Source organism: Phasianus colchicus, chromosome 6 (assembly GCF_987193195.1).
Source record: "Phasianus colchicus chromosome 6, bPhaCol1.hap1.1, whole genome shotgun sequence".
Classification (NCBI taxonomy): Eukaryota; Metazoa; Chordata; class Aves; order Galliformes; family Phasianidae; genus Phasianus; species Phasianus colchicus.
In genome coordinates, this window is record NC_143441.1 from 37,593,511 (window position 1) to 37,614,048 (window position 20,538).

The 20,538-nt window shown below is 42.1% G+C and overlaps 1 protein-coding gene across 12 annotated transcripts in view; it reads right to left on the reverse strand.

Moving 5' to 3' along the window:
* ABI1 (abl interactor 1) overlaps positions 1-6,644 on the reverse strand; it is a 78,257-nt gene extending 71,613 nt beyond the window's left edge. For 11 of the 12 annotated variants that reach the window (XM_031614530.2, XM_031614526.2, XM_031614520.2 and 8 more), the window contains exon 1: positions 6,363-6,615. In XM_031614530.2, the coding sequence (XP_031470390.1) occupies positions 6,363-6,479 (117 nt within the window). In that variant the 5' untranslated portion in view covers positions 6,480-6,615. Of the gene's footprint in view, positions 1-6,362 lie in introns of all 12 variants that reach the window. The other variant, XM_031614525.2, reaches the window with a different exon arrangement.
* Between the last annotated feature and the right edge of the window lie 13,894 nt (positions 6,645-20,538).

Sequence of the window (20,538 nt, forward strand, 5' to 3'; positions counted from 1 at the left end):
CCAAACAATCAGGTTCTGTTTCCAAATCTGACAGAATGTCCCTACACGACCTTCTACGAGTCAGTTATAAACTCTGTTACTCCATTTATGCTTCTGTGTGAAATTAAGACAGTTCAAAATCCTAAACAAAGACATTGTGAAGTTGCATCTTTTTTTTTGTTCGTTTCACAGTTCGTTTTTTATTGTTAGGCTTAGATCAGAGCACAGATATTAAAAGGAACTTTGCTCTCAAAGATGCAACACTTCCCATTTGTGCACAACCTGTCCCTGTATTCTTATCTTCCTCATGTGTGCTCCTCTTTATGAGCCATCCTAAAGGCCCACCTATTCTCTCTTTACCATGAGAGTTACTGACTACAGCAAGCTGCCAGAGATCTGAAGGCACACAGAAGTATCAGGAGATTGCTCCTCCTACATTTTCTTCCTTCCAACAATTCTACATGCTCAGCACAGTGAGCGCAGCATGTAGAGCACAGATCACGCTTAATGCACACTGACAGCAACCTGCAGCCCCTTCATTCCCATACATGAGCAAATGGAAGGGAGCAGAGAGCACTTCCCTTGCACAAGATGCAGCACGCACCTGTAACAGCTTAACCTAATCCACTCCACACCACCTGACTTGAGGCAGCACAGTGCCAACATCATCATCTGCTGAAACACTGAAGGGAAACAGAGCAGGAAGAGCAATTGACATCTTACTGGCCTATTAAACCGAATACACTAAAAATAATGGAAATATTTCAAATTTGGAAAAGCCAATCTCCTACCAACCACCTCTTCTGGACACAAAACAGACAGCCGCTGCTTTAGGATCCATTTCCTGTATAAGCAGGGCAGTCGCTTGGCAATTTAATGAAGCTGTGCTGTTGTCCAATTGCTGCTTTCAATTTCAGTTCTATTTTCCAAGACACAGGCAACACGCTGGCACAGGGCAGTTATAAACCAAAGCCACCAACCTGTAACTAAATTGCTGAAGAACAAAACTCAAACACCTATAGAGCAACCAGTGCCTTTAACTAACCATTTGCTGTCAGCATAAAACAACCTGACAAGGAACAATGTTTAAAGTACAAGCTAAAACATTTTCTTAATTAATATAATGAATACAATTTAAATCTACATAGGATGGTGGATTTGACACATCCATATACAATCTCTTTGCTCTCAAGCTCTCTAATATTGAATCATATTTTGGTGTTACAGAAAGCATACCGGTTTAATTCGCTTTTTCTGTAAAAAGTTCCAAATTTAGCAGTGAAACCAGAATAAAAGACCAACACTTATTTACTCTTGATAAAAACTAATTAACCAATGAACATAAAAGCACCTAAGTTCACACAGCATGTAAAAGATTTGTATTAGTGACAATTTAAGAAGTTGATCCTTTTAAAGCAGGTCATTTCCTGAATTAGACATTCCAAGTGAACTGCTTTGTACTGAGCTAAGCTTACACTACGTTCCATACTCCAGGCAATGAAATCAAGTGTCAGATCAGTCAGCAACTTTTAAGGAAAAAGAACCGCCATGGAAAAAGTTACTTCCTTTCCAACATATCCTATCTGCTGCACAAGAAGCAAACATTCAAGCTACTGAGCAGAAAGGATTCTTAAATGCATACTGGAAGATCACATCAGGACTTGAGGAACTTGCATGCAACACTTCCCCTTTACAAAACACACGTTTTTCTACCAACTGAAAAGAGACTTTCAACTTTCTGTAATAGCAGTCAAATTGGAATCTCTCTGCTTTTGTCTGTTTTACCCAGAATAGCTTGTGAACTCACCGCTCAGTTTCCACATACCAGTCGTGAGCTACAGAAGGAAATAACATGACAACATAGAAACACACACTTAGGCAACATAGCACCTACTTCCTTAAAGGGTCTTTCACTTAATTTATTTTCCAGAGCTGCTAAGTCCACTCACTGGAGACCGTTAAGATCAGTATTTACACAAGCACTACATTTAAAGGTTCTCAAACTCACGTTAAAACCACGTTTGAGTTTACGAAAAATTACAAATTGATCCTCCCAGTACATCAGAAGAGACTGATGGAAACTATGTATCTGCCTATGCATAAACAGGGGTGCACAAGAAAACCAATTTAAACAGCAAGGGGCAGGTCTAAGGAGTGCTTCACAGATAAGGCCTCCGTGCTACACACCAATAAATTGAAACTATTCAAAAGGAAATAACACTGGAGATGCTGGGGTTTTTTTTTGTATCATTTCTAACAGTTCCTAAGCTAGTTATTTCAAATAAGCTCATTAAACACAAAAGAATTTAATTCAGCCTGGAAAGTGATTGGAGATTCTTTCTGGAAGCTACTATTTTCAGGAGAATCATAATAAGAACCACAAATACTTCAACTCCATCCAATGTTTCAGTCTCAGTGCTGATAAAGTATTCGTACTGGTTAGGATACTGACAATGCAGTACCTCAGACGTTCCTCATCAGTGATTTTCAGATAAACTTCCAGCGTTCTGCATTTCCTTGAAGCAGTGGTCTCAGATTTTATTTGCAGACAAAAGGATTTGGATAAGACATTAAGCACTGCAACTTACTTTTGTATGGCATCTATTAAAACTAAGAAAAAAGCTTATTTCCATTATAAGACAGTTCTACCACCCCCCCCCACTGCAGATCTCACTCTACATTACTATAAAGGCATGCCTATTTACAAGCGTCTCCATCATTAGGACAGCAGTCAGACCAGCATTCTGAAGGGTGCCAGAAATTAAAACAACAAAGAAAATTTTAAGAAAAATGCAACTTGTCTCCTCAAGTATATTTTGTTAAACACAGAGGAAAATTGTACTTCCAGTTACATACCCAACGTTCAAAACCTGTTTTGAATTGTAAAGATAATCTAAGTCTCTAACAAAAGAAAATAAAAATCTAATCTTCTACCTACTTGCCACTAAAGCTCCTCACCAGAAATGTAACAGATTTTAAATCTAGCTACAAATTAAATGCGGTAATGTACTTATTTCTTTTTTCCTTCTAGTCAGAGCCAAAATCCTCACTAATAACATCAAAACTTCCTTCAATGGAAGACTACATTTCCTTCTACGTTTGGTTTCCTTTCCCTCTTTCTGTCCTCTTCTCCTCCTGATGCCCCCAAGGTCTGCCATTTTACTGCAGTGCTGAATATCTATCTTACAAACCTGTTTGCTTTGCTTCTCCTGAATTCTTCTCCCCTCCTATCACGTAAAAGTTCTAGATAACCAGAACACACATGGTCTGGAGGACACACTGTGTTACTGCCTGGTATTCTCATTTCTTCACAATTTGCCCTAGCGAGAAACTGCTTCCCACTTTTCTAAGAACAGTGATTTTCACCTTGAGAGCCCCGAATGCTGTTATCTGTCATCTTTCCTAACTGCTTTACTAAAAGGATGCTTTTTGCCCACAGAGCTACAGCCGCTATCAGGGAGGCAAGTTCCACTGAGGTGAAGAGTATTTTCTCCTTCCTCCCCATCATCCCCTTCCCCCCCCCCCCTTTTTTTTTTTTTTTTTTTAAGGATTTCTAGAAACACTGAAGAGAGCTCATCCCAAAATCAGGGTGACTGAACGTTACCAGAATTATTTCCACATTAAACGATGGAAGATGATTTGTATGCTTTCAAACCTAAAAGTACAGATGCAATTTGAATACAGCATTATCTTGGGGTGGGGCAAAATGACACCACTTACCTGTTAACATGAACATAGAATAAGGAGTGTGAAGGTGGGCACACTGAGAGTTTTGAATAAACAGAGCACCATTACAGTTATAAGCAGCTGTTAGTAGCAGCACTCAGTGATCACACACCCGTTCCACCCCCACACTACAACGCAGCACAGGTGGTAGCACACAGGAATAGTTTCCCCACTAAGGAGCACAGAGACTTTTCTGTAGAAAGAGAGTAAATGGCCCAAATTCAAAGCTAACCAGAGTGAGACAGTTACATGCTATGGGCTAAGCTACAGTGCACATCCACTGCTGAACAGTTTTAACATTCAATACCCATGTTCTTTGTTCTGGCCTATTATTAGTATTTAAGTAAAAGCTCCCTGATGCATTGAGTGGTAGTTAGTTGTTCCGCTATATGAAATACAAACACTTTATATTTTGTGTTGATTAAGCCTCTTCCTCTTTCTTCCCACCCTTTTCCAATCACACACACACACACACACACACTCTCCCCATTCTCATAACCCAGCACCCTGTGTCACATTGCCTAATCCTCCAGCAGCCCCACCACCACGATCTGCTCGGCACTCCAACTGGAGAGCAGATGGCTTGGCATTGAGTGCTGATTAAAAAGTCCATCCCTACTGCTCTAAGAAAGTAAATGTAGTTTTATCAATACATTTGTCATTTTTACCGAGTTGAGTAAATGCATGACACATCCACAACACAGTCGGGCATATGTTTTTCAGAGCTACTGCATAAGTCCTCATTAGGAACTTCAGAATGTCAGCTTCCTTCCAAAGAGGTAAACACAGCTGTACACAGAAAGACAAGGCTGCAGCAATCCTTGCAGCCTACATTGGTACCCGAGGTGAAAGTGAGCTACCAGATTTAAAAATAAATCAAAAACACACCACCCCAAGTGCGTGGAGGGAAACTAGCTCAAGTGTTGGTTTATCTTCTGTTTGCATTAAAAAAAGACACACAAGTTCCAGAGCACTGGAAAAGCAATGTAACTGAAGCGTCTCTAACTTTCTGACACAGACAAAAAGTTGGGAGCAGCAGCAGACAGGTCAAAACTTGTGCCGCAATTACCACACTTATGTATTTGTCATATTTCCCATGAGTAAAACCAAATGAACCTCGCCTCGTAGAAGCATTTATATCAGCAGCTTTCTCTGGGTGGAGCAAACAACTCGGAAGAGTAAATACACATTAACTCATATTCCCTCACATACCAAAAATAACAAAATGCCTTAAAATATGACTTGCTAGCATGGTTTTAATCCAAGTATCAAACTAACTTAAAAAAAAGATTTCACACTGAGTTGTTAAAGCTTTATTTTTAGATTCACTGTTCCATTATTATAAGTAGTAAGACAACTCACTGGCAACAGTAGATGCAAAAGATGTGAATAACCTCTATTAAGTGCTTGCTGCAGGTAATCCTAGAATAGCTTTGGTTGGAAGGGGCCTTGAAGACCACCCAGCTCCACCCCTGCCATGGGCTGCTTCCCATCCAGCAGCTCAGGCTGCCCAGGGCTCCATCCAGCCTGGTCTCAGGTGTCTCTGGGGATGGGGCACCCACAGCTCTCAGGCAGCTGTGCCAGGGCCTCCAATACACGAGTAATCCACTGTTGGGTTCAACAAGTTCACTGCACAAGCGGTGCTTCTAGTAAGGGGAAAATTATTTGCCTTTCCTTATCATTTTTCTTTCCCAGAAGAGGTTTGATCTGAGCATTTCCTGATGGTTCCACGTCCACAATGGTATGGCTATATATACAGGCTTACTCTCAGAGTTGTGTGCTGCAAATCTTGACCAAAACCAAAAAAAAAAAAAAAAAAAAAAAAAAAAAACACAGTGAAGCGTACTGGAAGTAGTTTCGCTAAATCAGACCTAAAGGAAGAGCAGGAAGCACGGGCCATACAGGAAAAAAGCCCACGCCGAGCGCTGGGGACACGCCGCAGCCCCGGAGCCTCCTACAGCAGCAGCGGGCCGCGATGATTGCTACAGGATGTCGGATCGCGAAGCCTCCCAGAGGCACGGATTGCCATTTTGAAACACCACATCACGCCCGCCCGCGAGTGCCTGCACACGGGCGCTCCCCGCTCCCGCACGCCGCCCGTTCCGGCGGCCGGCCCCGCGCTGCGGCACGCCGCCACGGCCACCCGCGGCCCGAACGCGGCGCCGCCACCGCCGATTCCCTCAGAGGACGGCGGCGCGCGGTCCCCGCCGGGCTCGGCCGCGGCGGTGCGGATGGCGTGAGGCCGCCTCACCAACGGCCGCCAACCGCCGCCCCGGGAGGGCAGCCCCCGAGGCGCCGGCTCCGGACCGGCCGCGCGGAGAGGATCGCCGCCCCCCACCCCGCGCCCGGCCCGGGGAGGTCTCCGGGATGTGACTCATAATGAATACACACAGAGGGGGAGGGAGGAAAAAAAAAATAAAAAAAGACACACCCTCCTCCGAGCCGGACTGACATAATAACCCCCCTCCCTCCCCCTCCGGAGCCGGGGTGGGGGGAAGCCGGCCGTTCGGCAGGGAAAGTTGAAAGAAAAGGCAAATCCGGGGGAGCGGCGCGGTGCCCCCGAGGCGGCTGGCGGCTCGCAGCTCACGGCTCCGGCCCCGCGCCGCGGGCCCCGCGCCGCGCACCCCGCCCCGCAGAGCCGCCCCGCCGCCCCTCACCTGGATGTAGTTGTTTTCGCAGTAGTCGGCGACTCGAGTGAGGTTCTGGTAGCTCTCGAGCAAAGCCCGCTTGCCAGAAGGGATTTCCTCCTCTAGTAACATCTGCAACTCTGCCATTTTCCACCCCTCCGCATCGCTTCCTCTTGCATTAAAGAGACAGCGGCAGCGCCGGGCTCGCAACCCGCCTGGTATTGTGGGATTCCTCCTCGCCTCGCTTTCGTGAGCGCTCGCTTTCCCCACCCATCCTTCCCTCTCCGAGGGAGAAAAAAAAAAAAAAAAACAGCAGAAAAAAACCCGCCCGCTCTGCAGAGCACGCCGGGAGCTGTAGGCGCCGGGCTCCCCGCCGTGCGCATGCGCGGGGTGGGGTCGCTCATGGCGCAGCGCCGCCCGGCGGGGAGATGGCGGCCGGCGGGGTTGGCGTTGGGTGCGCTGTGTTGCGTCACCGCTTGCGTCCCTGCCCCAGCGGCAAAAAAACCCCAGTTCCACTCGTTCTGCGCTGAGGCAGTGTCGGCTCCTCAGCAGAGGTCAAAAGGCTCCATCGGGGAAGCATCGCTGCCCCTCGTGTAGAAGGTGCAGAAAAACTAAGATCGCCTGGTCCTACCCTTAGCTCATTCTCCCCATGCCAGTGCTGCAACTACCCTCTTCTTGAATGCCTCTCGGGATGGTGACTCCACCGCCTCCCTGGGCAGCCCATTCCAGTACCTCACCACTCTTTCTGAGAGGTTTTATCCAACCTGAAACTCCCCTGGTGCAACTTGAGGCCATTCCCTCTCCTCGTATTGCTGCTACCTGGGAGAAGATACTGACCTCCACCTCAGCACAACCTCCTTTCAGGCAGTTGTAGGGACAGAGAAGGCCTTCCCTGAGCCTCCTCTAGACTGGACAACCCCAGCTCCCTGAGCCACTCCCCGTAAGCCTTGTGCTCTAGACCCCTTACAGCTTTTTTCCCCATCTCTGGATACCCTCCAGGACCTCGATGTCTTACAGTCAGGTGCCCAAAACCAAACACAGTACTGAAGGTGTGGCCTTACCAGAGCTGAGTACAGGGGGATGACCACCTCCCTGCTCCTGCTGGCTGCACTATTTCTGATACAAGACAGAACGCCATTGGCCTTGGCCACCTGGGCATGCTGCTGGCTCATGTTGAGCATCGACCAGCACTCCCACGTCGTCTTCTTCAGCACGGCCTTCAAGCCACTCTACCCTAAGCCTGTAGCATTGCATAGGGTTGATGTGACCAAAGTACAGGACTTGGCACTTGGGCTTACTGAACTTCATCACATTTACTTCAGCCTATCATTATCCTGCAAGACTCTGCCTCCTGTAACAACAATTGGTGGCATGAAGTGGCTAAACAATAGGAACAATGCAGTTAGGAGGTATTTAGTGCTGTACAGAGGCCCTGCCCAGCTGATCATCCTGTAGGAGAGGGAGAAAGGCCAAATCTCAGCTGTGGAGGTTCTTGCAAAGGGCTGCCCAGAAGTAGCAATTGACTATTATCTATTATGTTTGTAATATATAAGAACTTAAGTATTTGTCTGAGGTAAACTAGATGGCTGTTCTGAAAGTAAAGTCTCCTATTTTATTATGTTGGCCCACACCATCAGAAGTGGATGTTCTTGATATGGAAGCAGCGGTCGACCCTTCCCACCAATGTCCTGTTACATTTTGTTGCTGTGTGACAGATGGCAGCAGAGGGTCAGATTGACAAAGTGCAGATGAAACAAAGGTGTGTCACTGAATTCCTCCATGTGGAAAAAGTTGTACCCACTAACATTCATCAATGCTTGCTGCATGTTTATGGAGACCAAACACTGGATGTGAGGCGGTGAATGACGCGTTTCAGCACTGGTGACAGTGGGTCATCTCTGCTGGTGCAGATTTTTGAGAGCATAGCATGCAGGCTCTTGTTCTTGTTGCTGGTGACAATGCATACCTAATGGTGGTGACCATGTTGAAATAGTTTTTTGTTGCTGAGAATCTATCAAAATGTTCTTGTGCTCTTTGTATCTGTTGTAGTTTCCATGGAAATAAATATGAAGCATTATTTTCAGAGCAACCTATGTACATCATTCCAGACACTCTCTTAGCTCAGCTATTACCATTCAGGACCTCCTGTGGTTGTTGCAGAAGTGTGCAACGCAAGTAGCTTGTTATTCTTTGGGACAATTTTTCTTGCATATCTTTTTTTTTTTTTTTTGTAAGTACAATCCTGTTTCTGTGATCATACCAGACAAGGAAGCAGTAACAGCAGGTTGTTTCTATGTGGGGATGGCTGAGCCTGCCTTTCCAGGCCGAGGAGAAGCTGTTTCCAGGGACTGTTACTCATCTCTTGGCTGTGCATTTTGTACACACAAAAGCAACTGCTGTCAGTCTGTGTGCATTAATGGTTGTCCCACAGAAACTCACAGTAGTGAAATATCAACACGTTTCAGAAAAATAGTCTGAAATTCATCAGAGTAAGAGCAGAGAGCTTCATCTGTCTGCACAATTGTATGATACCTCACATGACCACCAGAGTCCATCTTATGTTTGCAGCACTGAAGCTGCCCTGGTCTGGGCCACCCTGATGGTGTCTCCAAGTCAAGGTGGAGAGAGGAGAACAACATCTGCCTCCCTCCAAGGTCAGCAAAGTCCAGCAGCTCGTTTGGAGCCAGTGAGGGTGAATGGCAGGGAGCCCAGGAAGGCCCGCTGGGCCCGGGAGGGACCTCACTGGGAACAGTTCTCATCTGGGAACAGACAGATGCTTGAATGAGTTCCCTCTGGGGCAGCGGAGGATGGAGCAGGTGCACTCACAGCACTTGCTGTGGGATGGATCTGTACTGATGTCTTCAGATGGCTAATTCGTTTGGCAACTTAATAAAATTATTTCCAAAGAGGTTTCAATAACTCTCTTTTGGACAGCAGGTAATTTTCAACAAAATATTTTTATTTTGGATTCCAAGTGCCCTTTTAACGTAAAATAATTTAACTTGACCTGTAACAGCACTGAGATATAGGCAAGCCTTTAATGGTTCCCAGGGTAAGTTTGATCAGAAACCATCCTGGGCATTGACTTGTCCAGTGATCATAATACAAAGACAAATTTGATTTCTCTCTTCAGTTAGACTACGAATTCCTGTTGGCTTGGATGAGCCTATAATTGCCTACAGATCACAGACTGGCTTCACGGGAGCTGTTAACATCCTCAAGCAGCACAAATGTTGTCAACTCTTCTCAGAATGTTACTGCTGCCCCTGAACTAAGAGATGGCAGACATGTGGGACATTGCACGTGGACTTTTTTCAGTATAGAAAACTCAGCGGTGTTTTGTTAAACACACCGTGCTTCACTTCAGCAGGCAATCAAGTCCTGCAAGCAGACACGGAGCAGCAGCTGAGCAGGGCAGCGCAGGCTGCCAGGCAACGCGCCCACCTCAAACATCTGAGCAGAAGCTCGAGAGGGCTCCAACGAATCTCCGCCCAAAAGCCCTTAAACAAACCAACCACGCTCAGCCTCAAACTGCGCTCTTTGAAGACGCCATCAGAGAGCGCCACCTCGTGCCATCTCCCACGGCACAGAGCCTCCGTGGCAGCGGCGGGGTCGGCGGGTCGATGTGATGTAGGTACACACAGACTGGCCTCACGCGGAGCTAGCTCACTTCTTGCGGGACGTTTTAACGTAGTGCCGTACACACTGGGAATCCTGGTGCAGTCGGGCTCAACTGTTCAGGTCAGCAGCCTTAATAGCTGTTGCCCCCGCTGGTCCTCCTTGCTTTCAGAATGTCCCTTCAGGGTCACCTGAAGATCTCTGCACTGTGCTCCTCACCCTGAGATGTTCAGAGTTGGTATTGACTCAGATGTGACAGACACAAGCTGGCTCCCTGAACACGTGTGGTGCATACGGAAGTGATTGTCAAGCACCGAAAAGCATGGGGCCATTTGAGTGGCTAGGCTGTTAACCAAACCCAGCAGAACCAATGCTGATCTGGAGCCAATAAAACTTTGGACTCAAGTTGACCCTTTCTGAAGACACTAATGCATGTCTGAACTACATTCAACAGATTGCCCCCTAGAAATTGTCTTATTCTTTTGTTTTAATTAATCACACTTATCCACTACTCCAGTAAACTGTTGATTGTAAGGAAATGTTAACTAACTTACTTAAGTTACATGCAAGTCTGTAAGAAAGCTGTGAGTTTTCCTGGCTGGTAGGTCCGGCTGATAGAGAAAAGAATGTAATGATGCTTCTCAAGCTCCACCTAGATGACCCCATATAAAGTAAAATGTGCATACCATTCAGCATCTCAGCTGTCTGAAATTTGCTCCCTCTCAGTGGGACAGGCTCATTTCCAATGGCACTTCTGAAACGTAGTCCATTTTTGACTGGGAGAAAAACGTAACTTTAAACCCACCTATTTAGAATAGCATCAAAGTAGTGGCATCAAAGCAACTTCTCCTGCACTGTAATTTGTGTAGCTCTGTAGCTGCTCCATTTTCTAGGTATGTGCCTTTGTTTTGTTGTTGAGAACAGTTCTCCCTTTACAATAGTGTTGATTGGAAAATAACAACTTATTTTTTGTTGATCTGTTTGCTGGATCAATTCCTGGTTCAGCTGTTTAGCTACATAAGCACTTTTGACAGTGGAAAGGGAGCTGAGGGATTTGAGGGGGCAGCTGGAAGCACAGAGGCCACGAGGTCTGTTCAGATCAGCTGCATCAGCTCTTCTACCAGATGCCAAGACTCATGTTCCTGTAAGAAGATTTTTGTTGATTACAGTGTATCGACAATAGGTATACAAGCAGAGCTGTTCTGGGACAATCTTGCATGAATATGTAACACTATATATATATATATTTTTTTTTTCCTGGGATCAAAAGGTATTTTGGTATTTTTAATATTTCCATTATCAAAATAGAAGTAACCACCCAAGAAGCTACATAGCTATGTTGGTTTGCCTTCCTGTCTTTTGGATCTAGCCTGCAGAGCCTAATAATTAACTATATTGATATTTCAATAATGAAAGGTCATCTGAATATCGCAGAGAGAAATGGGACTGCTCCCACTTCTTGAAGGTATTTGTCAGGCTCTCTCCACTCTTATGGGCACCTCCATGTGTGTTTTTTTTTTTTTTTTTTTTTTTTTTTTTTTTTTACAAGCAGCATTTTGAAGATCTTTTGTCACAGACATAACAAGCATCATTGATCCCTTCTGCCTGGCTGGGGGATCCAGGTGCTTGAGGTAGGGCTGCACCCCTGAGCCTGGTCCAGGGCCCCTGGCAGCCCCCTGCCAGTTGCTAGGCAGCCGTGAGCCATGTGCAGCAGAGCGCCAGCCAGGCATTGCTAGGCAGCCTGAGCCGCTGGAGAGCTCAGAATTAATAAGATTCAGAATTGCTGCTTTGAGAATGCACAAGATAAGAGCAGCACAAAAATAAATAGTTCCACTGCATTTTGACATGACCTATAATATATTTTCACTTGCAGGATTTTGTCTTCTGCTTCAACCTCATTTTTCTCCTCTGCATCCCTTCTTCATGCTTATCATCACTTTTCAGCAGTCTCTGATGTCAGTTATCCTTCCTCTGCTCTCATCCCCACAGCCCTTTTCTCAATCTGTCATCTCAGCTGTTCCCCTCCCATGCTCTGCTGGATCCTCTGCTCCTTTAGCCTCTTTCACTTTGGTTTTCATTCTTTCATCTTCCCCTGCACAGCCTCCAGGCACTAGATTGCCTCCTGACTTTGCCTTTCCATTTTCATTGCACCAACAAATTTGTCCCATATCTTGTTTCCAGCTCCTAATCTAAGCCCCCAGCACTGTCATTATGCCCAGCTGCCCGTAACATGGTAGGCTTTTCTTCTTAATCCCCCAAAATGCAGCACATCAAGCAGAGGAGTGCATGCAGTGCCCTAAAAGCATTGGAAAAGTGAAGGATCCAGGCTGTTGTGATGCTGCCATACTTACGCAGAACCTGAAGAATGTCCATTTCTTTCTTCCGAGACCCAAAACAGATAATATACTGTGGTATCTTGGTGACAAGTGACAAGATGGTTCTTATACCAGTAACAAATAAGGCTAAACTGTTTGATTATAAAAGCATCCCAAGGAAGGGCTGGTATAAAGCAACCACATAAAGCAGTAGGTGGATATCTGGCTGTGATCCTTTTTACTTGCAAATCTTTTCTGGCCTTCTTTTATATCATGGCTTTGTGGGTGGTTAGTCTCAATACAAAAAGAATCAATCCAATTGCAAGGGTAGGCACTGAGTGATAGTCTTCTGAATGGACCCATGCAGGTTTGGCCCAAACATTAGTTGGTAGGCTGGAATTTTCTGAAGTAATAGCTGTTGGAGAATGACAACCCTTTAAAAAAGCAGCTTTTCTTTGTTATGTACATACCCAATAAAACTTTTCCCGAGTAAGGATTCTCACTCTATGTAGAGCTCCTCATTGAGACCAGAGAGAGACTGTTCCCAGAAAAAGTAATATTCTGGCAATTAGCAGTGATATATAAAGGAATGTAGACTTGCAGAGGCAAGTATGGCATGTCTCTGACTTGAAAGCAGGCACTGGGAGGTTGATGCCTCATGTCAGCAGTGTCTTCAACTCTCATAGTTCTTTGGAGTGAGCTTCCCTAGCAGGGAAAAAAAAAAAACCCACAGCTCAAGGTCTTGAGAAATGTTTTGAAGATTCAAAATACCATTAGTACCATTTCTGTTCTGTTTTGCACCACTGGATAACAGCTATGAAAATAACACAAATGAAAATTTTCCAGAGTATAATGAATGCATAAACCTGGAGAGCTGTTCTAGGTTCGGCGGAGCCTATTTGCTCAGGTATTAAGTACAGAGTTGTCACTCATAACTGCTTCCTAGAGATGTAGATCCTAAGATGGCTTCACAAATTCATGCAACACCGCATGGCCTCAGGCTAGTGGTGAAAACAGAGCTAATAAGCTATTACAAGATATATTTACTATAGACAGAACAGAAGTGTCTGTTTGGTGTACCCTGGAGCATCCCTAATGCCAACAGCATCCAGGTTCTTATTGTCATCATTTCCCAGTCTTGCATGACCCTAGGCAAGGGAGACTTGACCATTGCAATACCATCAGCTAGTTTTCATATACACTTAAAATTAATTAGTTCACTGTCATGGCTATATCTAATTGCAACCCTCAGTCTAATTTATTTCCTGTCCTCATTACTAATTTTCTCCATGTTAATTGGATGGGTAAGACCCAGAATGCAGTAAACATCTAAGTTTCAGTTCTCATTGTCTCAGAGCTAACATTTGATCAATGTGCATGAATTCTTGATTTTTTTATCCATTTAAAATACTTCCATACATTTTTGTGCTACAGAAAAAGAAATTAAAAGACTCTTCCAAAGGTTCTTAGCATGATGCAAAACCTTATAAGAATATATTAGTGCAAAGGCAGTTAAATTGCACAAGTGCATAGTATTTGAGGAAAATTGAACAGGAAATGGACAGGAATTACTTGAATATACTTTCTATTGAAAAGATTGGTGTTTTCCTAAGTCCTACAGTTTTTTGATGCAGATTAAAAGCATTCACGTTCTGTACTGATTAATTGGTATGCCTCTTTTGCATTTAAATATATACTTCATTGAATTGCAGCTTTCCATCACGAAGCAGAAAAGAAAAAATAATTAAGTGATAACACCATGCTAGTGCAGAAGGAGTGTTATTTTCCCAACAAAAACAAACATTTGACAGCAATTCTGCAGTGATAGTATTTTTGAACACAATAGTAGGATGGCAAAATAACTCACGGTGTAATAGCACTCTTTTCAGTAAGTAAAAACACATTACAAACATTGGATCAGTTCCAGGTCCCCCTGAAACAGTGAGGCTTCAACTGGAAGTAATATTGAGTCTGTGGGATTCAGCAGTGTTCGAAAAGGAGTACCTTCAATAGCCACTGAATCCAAAAGTAATGAGATTGGATGCAGAGCAACTCTTGCACATGCTTGTCTACTGAAAATCATTTCTACACTAAGATAACAGTGACATCCTCCTTGGTATTGTCCTAGTCAGACTCTAAACACAGTCTGTGCAGATAATGAGGGCAAAAAGTCATTACCCATAGACTGAGGCTATTCTCTGTTGGGAGCATTTTAAAATAAATCAGGCCATTTAGTGCATTTCAATGGGATTTAGCAGCTAAGCACTGTTCAGAATAAACATTTTTTTCTCTTTCTTGTTATGTTTCATTACATAACAGGAACAATCTTTTGTGCCTGTGAGATTGATTACATGTCTCAAACCTAGTTTAGCTATTAATCAATCTCTGCAACCTCTTATTGTTTCCTGGAGCACAATGCAGTAAAAATTCTCCTTTAATTATCACTAATGAAAGTTACCTCCATTGAAAGTGAATATGTGCCACTGGAAAATGACTTGGTTCAGAGGACAGCAAATGCAAATATGAACTATCTTTATGATGCATAGGCACAATTAGAAGCAAATACGTAAATTACTAATGGCAGGTTCCTGCTATGCTCAACAATTTGGTGTCAACATTAGCTGTGAAGGTTTCAATTTATTTGAGCATAACCATAATAATCCCACAGTATTTTTCTGATCAGTGTACTTGTTGAAGGGTTGGGGACTTTTAAACACTATCATGTAATAAATATATATATTTAATACTTCTTTACTACTTTAATGCTTCTAATATCATTTAAAAGGATTTGGAGTACAAAATGAATTATTCTTGCCAGATCTTTTCATTAAATAAGAAAACTGTCTGACCCTTTACTCTCTGACATATTTGTATTTCTTAAAATATCTCTGGAGTATAAGGTGGAATCTATTTAGGAATTTATCAGTGAAAGAGATAAAATATATTCGCTTATAAACAAGGAAATAATGGCTACATTTATTTAGTATTATTCTAACTATAAAAGAGATCAAGATGCTGCTCTAAATGGGAGAGATAGTATACTGTAATGTATGTGAAATCTGTTGTTAAGCACTCCCTTGTAATGCTTTTTTTTTTTTCCAGTTGGTTACACCTTTGCTAGTCTTATTTTACCCCTAATAGCACACATTTCTACTTCAGGCATCTTTTTCCTTCAGCGAATTTATGAGAAGGAAACACTGAAAAATGTAGTCATTTAACCCATTACAAATGTTTCAGCTGAGAGATTAAAGCACCAGCAGCCCTTTATTGAGAACTTTGAAATTTGGCAGAAGGTAATTTCAGGGATATGGCTCTTGTTCCTCCTGGAAAAAAACTGATAACATTTGGTTAATTTGTAAGTTTCTAAAACCACTGTATGTGCATATTGTCAGTAGAGTTTTTAGCATTAGTGTACATCTACTGAGAGACTGGTCTGCACTGCTGATATTTCTAAAAGGGCCAAGAGATGTTCTCTGCATTTATTCTTGTTGACTATACAGTATCACTGTGAAATAGAAAAATTATATCCCGTCAGGGGATACATATATAATATACTATAAGCCAATATAGAATTAATAGCATTAATAAGATATAATACATATTCATACTACATATATATACACTACCAATTGTTCCTGTTACATAGTGGTAATTTGCTGCAGGTCTAGAAAGCCAAATCCTGATGCTGGTTTTGATGTTAACCGCATACTGAAGCCTTAGCAGGCTGAAACAATATATTAATCAGTTAATTATCTAGTGGGCACATCCTATGCATGACTATCATCCTGTGGTCTCGTAGACAAGTTGATGTTTGGCTGTATATCATACATGCTTATGAAGGGGGCAAGTCTTTTTTGTCAGAGAAATTTGTAGAAACAGACTCATTTGAAAATTCTTTTGGTTTCCAGAGAAAGAAAATATTTTGTCAGAAGGAACTGGCTGAATATCTTCTCCAAAAATGGCTAATAACTTTATTATTTTCATTGTGTGGCTTGAAAAGTTGCTTACCTAACTTCATATAAAAGAATTTAGTATTCAAGTGCTCTCTTGTTATGCATTATGAAGACAGCAGCAAATTTGACATATGGTCCCTTATCCAAAACCATCATTTCTTTGTAACTGAAAAAGCCCCATTTCAGTTAACTCTTTTAATGTTATTTACAGAAGCCTCACACTATCTAATAGTCTATTAGAACAATAAAGTTGCTATAATGAGATTTACCATTACAGTTCTGTGATGAATATAAATTACATCAACCTGTAACAGAAGCCTACAGCTCAAGTCATTCTGTTGCTGCAGTTCAGCTGGAAGGCAGCTGGTGTTGGCTGAAGCAGCAGTGAGTCAGTCACAGGCCCGCTACCTTCTAGTGTGACCACCACTATTATGGCCACATGGCACACTGGGATTAGGCTGGAAGCAATGAGCTCCTGCCTTGGCCTGTGGCAGATAACAGCATTTTATGGATCTGAAGCTCTCTTATTTTAGCCCTTAGGCAGTATTAGTAAGAATTCAGAAATGACTGAGAAAGCTGTATATATCAGTAGAGTATGTTGCTTTTTAGACTTCATAACTTTAAATATTCCTACTGAAAATGACCTGGAGCTTTCTATACAAAAGCTGTCAGATATTTCTGCAGCTCTAAAGTACTGCACAGCTTCTGCAATCCTAAGGGTCGCACTGCCATATGATTTTTCACATATCTGCATACAAATGTATTTTTCTAAGGTTTGGTGAAGTCATAGGGGAATGTATTTATTTGTAAGTGCCCAGGAATAAGGGCCACAGGAACTATCTATTGATTCATGTTTACTCCACTGCTAAGGAGTATTCACAAAAAAAGATTCTACAAGTTATCCTGACCTATAAAACCATTTTGGTGCAAGAGCTTTTAATCAAATGAAAGGTGAGGTTTTGTTTTAAAGTACCAGTAATTCACAAGCTACAAAAAATAAAAAGAGATTATTCATCATGAAGTGAGAATTTTCTTATGCAAGGTTATACTGAAACAATTATATTGATTTCAAGTTCATGTCTTAATATATGTTAAAAATCTCGCGACAGACTGGCTTTGTTTGCCCCCAAAAGCAGACCTTTATCATTTATCTTCTGAATTTGTTAGAAAACTTCAGAATAATGAAAGAACACATTTCACCCTCAGCTGGCATTTCCTTATGTAAGCAATGCACTACTTGTTTTATGTAGTAGTGGCTGAAACAACTGGAAGTTAAGACATGTCACCTGATTATATTTGATATAATTCGTATTTCTTCACCTCTATGGTTAATAGGAAGACATTTTAGTCACAGCAAGGTTTATTTTGATATGAACTGGTAATCTGGAAGCTATTCTAAAGACACAAGGGCAATATATGTCACCAGTTCTAGCTGCAGGGTTTGTTAGAATGATATTTCTTCCTTCCCAGTATTACTGACATTTGGAAATCTGTTTTTATGTTTGTTTACATTACTCCTTAATTAATCCAGGATAATTTTGCATATCTTCTCCTACCAATTAAAGTTATTTGGTTTTGCTCAACATCACATCCATAGAAGGGAAAGGACAGGAATTTGTTTTCTGTAAGACACACTGCCTCATCTGTTTTTCGGGGAGGGTCACATTACAGTAATGAAATGATGTCACAGCAAGATGAAAGAATCAATCCTATCTACTTACCCAGCCCAGATGCTTAGGACACACCTGACTTCTTTGTGGGTGTGAATGAAGGAACGTATTTACCTCACATGTGCAAAGCCAGAGTAAAAAAAAACTGTTCTCCAGCAGGACAGGAATACCTGTTACCATACCACCAAAGATCTTCAGCTTCGCTGTGGGAATCTAGCTCTTTCTTACAGCAGTATAACAAACCCCAGTGGCAATCAACTGTGCCATGAACACAGAGGTTTCCTAAAACAGCTGCATAATCAGGAGCTTCTACTGGTGTGGTTTTGTAGCCCAAACTCAGCTCTTTCCACACATCACCACCAAGAAAAATCTGTAGCCAGGGCTTTCTTAGGATATTTCAGCTGTTCAGCAGAATTCAGTTTATTCTGGTTGGAATGGGTAGAGGTATTTCTGAGAGCAGCTCCAGAGGCAGATCAGAGGGGCAGCAATAGGTGGCTGTGGGTATGCAGGAGGGGGGTGACTTCTTCAGCCAGCTTGGAAGTCTCTGGCAGGGAATGTGTGAATGCAGCTGGTGTTCATAGTAAAGTTTTAAGAATGTGTTTACTCTATTAAAATGTAATCTAAATCAATTAAAAGGGTGTGTGATTTGAAAACTAATCATTTGTATCTATTTTGCTTTTAACTCCTGCCCTTTGACTAGGTGGGGAACTGCGTTTTATCATCCTTGTTCTATTGTGTGGTAGCAATGATAATGGGAAGGCAGTTGGACTAGATGATCTTGTAGGTCCTTTCCAACCTTGTGATTCTATGATTCTATGCCATTCTGCTCTTTTGAATAGTACCTGATCTGTGAGCTAATCTGATAAATGAAGACATTTTATGCACTCATTGTATGCATTTTAAAGAGCTTGAGTGTGCAAACACACTGCTCTGAATATGGTAGGCTCCACTAGAAAGCAAACATTTTTTGAGACACAAGACAGATGCAGACCAAAGGAAGTAAGGATGGTCCATCTGGAATGATGGAACATGCACCACAGAGCTTCTATCTAGGGTGAGCATGAGTCTTCCTTTACTTTTAACAAAACTATTTCAAATAATTTTGTTTTCACAAGTTATTCCCAACCCTTTTCTATTCCTCTTCTCAATAATGTAAAATGCCCAGGACCATTCACATCAGGACTAATCCTGCTTCTTTTTATACCCTAATTTCCTATTTAAGAAATGTGAGACAATCTCATATTTCCAATATCTGAGGTTAAAAAGCCATTATTTTGTCATTTCTGCAAGTATTTGTTCCGTTTCCATTGCCTATACCAATTATGCCATGGGTTCTTTAATGAAACGATGCTGTAATGATGCAGCAAACATGAAACCCTTTCACAGTAGTTTAAAAAATATCCATCTGTTAGTTCTGCTGTGGACACAAATCTGAGGAAAATAAGGATAAAAATAAAACAAGGCCAGCATTTCTGACAACCCAAGGCTCTACTTTGTAAACGCTCACAGGACTTTATTTTACTATTGTGACATCAATGGGATGCTCTGGTGGTGAGCTCCAGCACATGCACAATCATATACTTAGTTAGCTCAACAACTAATTTGTCTTCAAAAGACTCAAATTTGGGCTGTGGTTACAGTGGTTTAGGATTTGTATCAAGAATGGTCACTCATCCCTTAATATGTCCACCATGCAGTTTTCAATTTGCTTACAGAGAAGATAGGGTAACTGTGGTGAAAGCAGGGTAGGCAGCCTTGTGCCCATTGCCACATGAGCCACAACCCAGCTAATCTGGGGACAAATGGCCTCTTTAATCTCCTTCTTTGATCTGTTCAATACACTGCTTATAGTAACAGCTAATATTGCACTGAATAATTCAATATGCATCATCACTGCTTTATGTTTTATGGATGTACAGATGTGTATAGCTTACCTTTGCATTGTTTCCTCTACTATAAATCAGAATGCATTCATATTTTACCTAAACACTGAAATATTTGTAACATTTTGAAGAAGAAAGTCAGAGCATAGTGTCAACAGTACATTTATCGTTATATAGAACCAGACTTTAGGATAGCCAATGCTACTAATCAAAAGCTTTCCTTCTTAATACTTCAGATGTATATGTGCATATATAAGTAATTATATCTTAAGTTTTAATTTTTAATCTGGAAAAAAACCCTGAGCTAACATTTCATAGAAGCAGTGAAGCAGAAAAGACTTTTATGGGTAATGCAGATTAAAATTCTAGAAGTACTACCATGCAAAGGATTGAAAAAACATACTGAAAGCTCCTCTTAAAAAGGATCTAGATAAGTAAGTGAAAAAACAAAAGCAACACCCTTCTGCAAAAAGTTATGAACAGGACTGAGCTGCTTATAATGCAAGATTCGCAGCTGACAAGCATTTATCTGAAGGGTTCATACAAGTCAAAGGTAATCCACAAAGAATTTTGTAGCTCTGTTTAAAGAAAAAACCTTAGAAAACCTAAAGCTCATCCCATCTGCAGAGTTTCAAAGAGACATGAAATGATAAAACATCAGGAGAGCAAATAGAGCAACAAAAGCAGATCTTTAATAATAGTACTTTAAACATTATTTTTTTGGCTTACAGTAAAGGAAGAACAGAGAAGATCTAGTTATTGGCAGG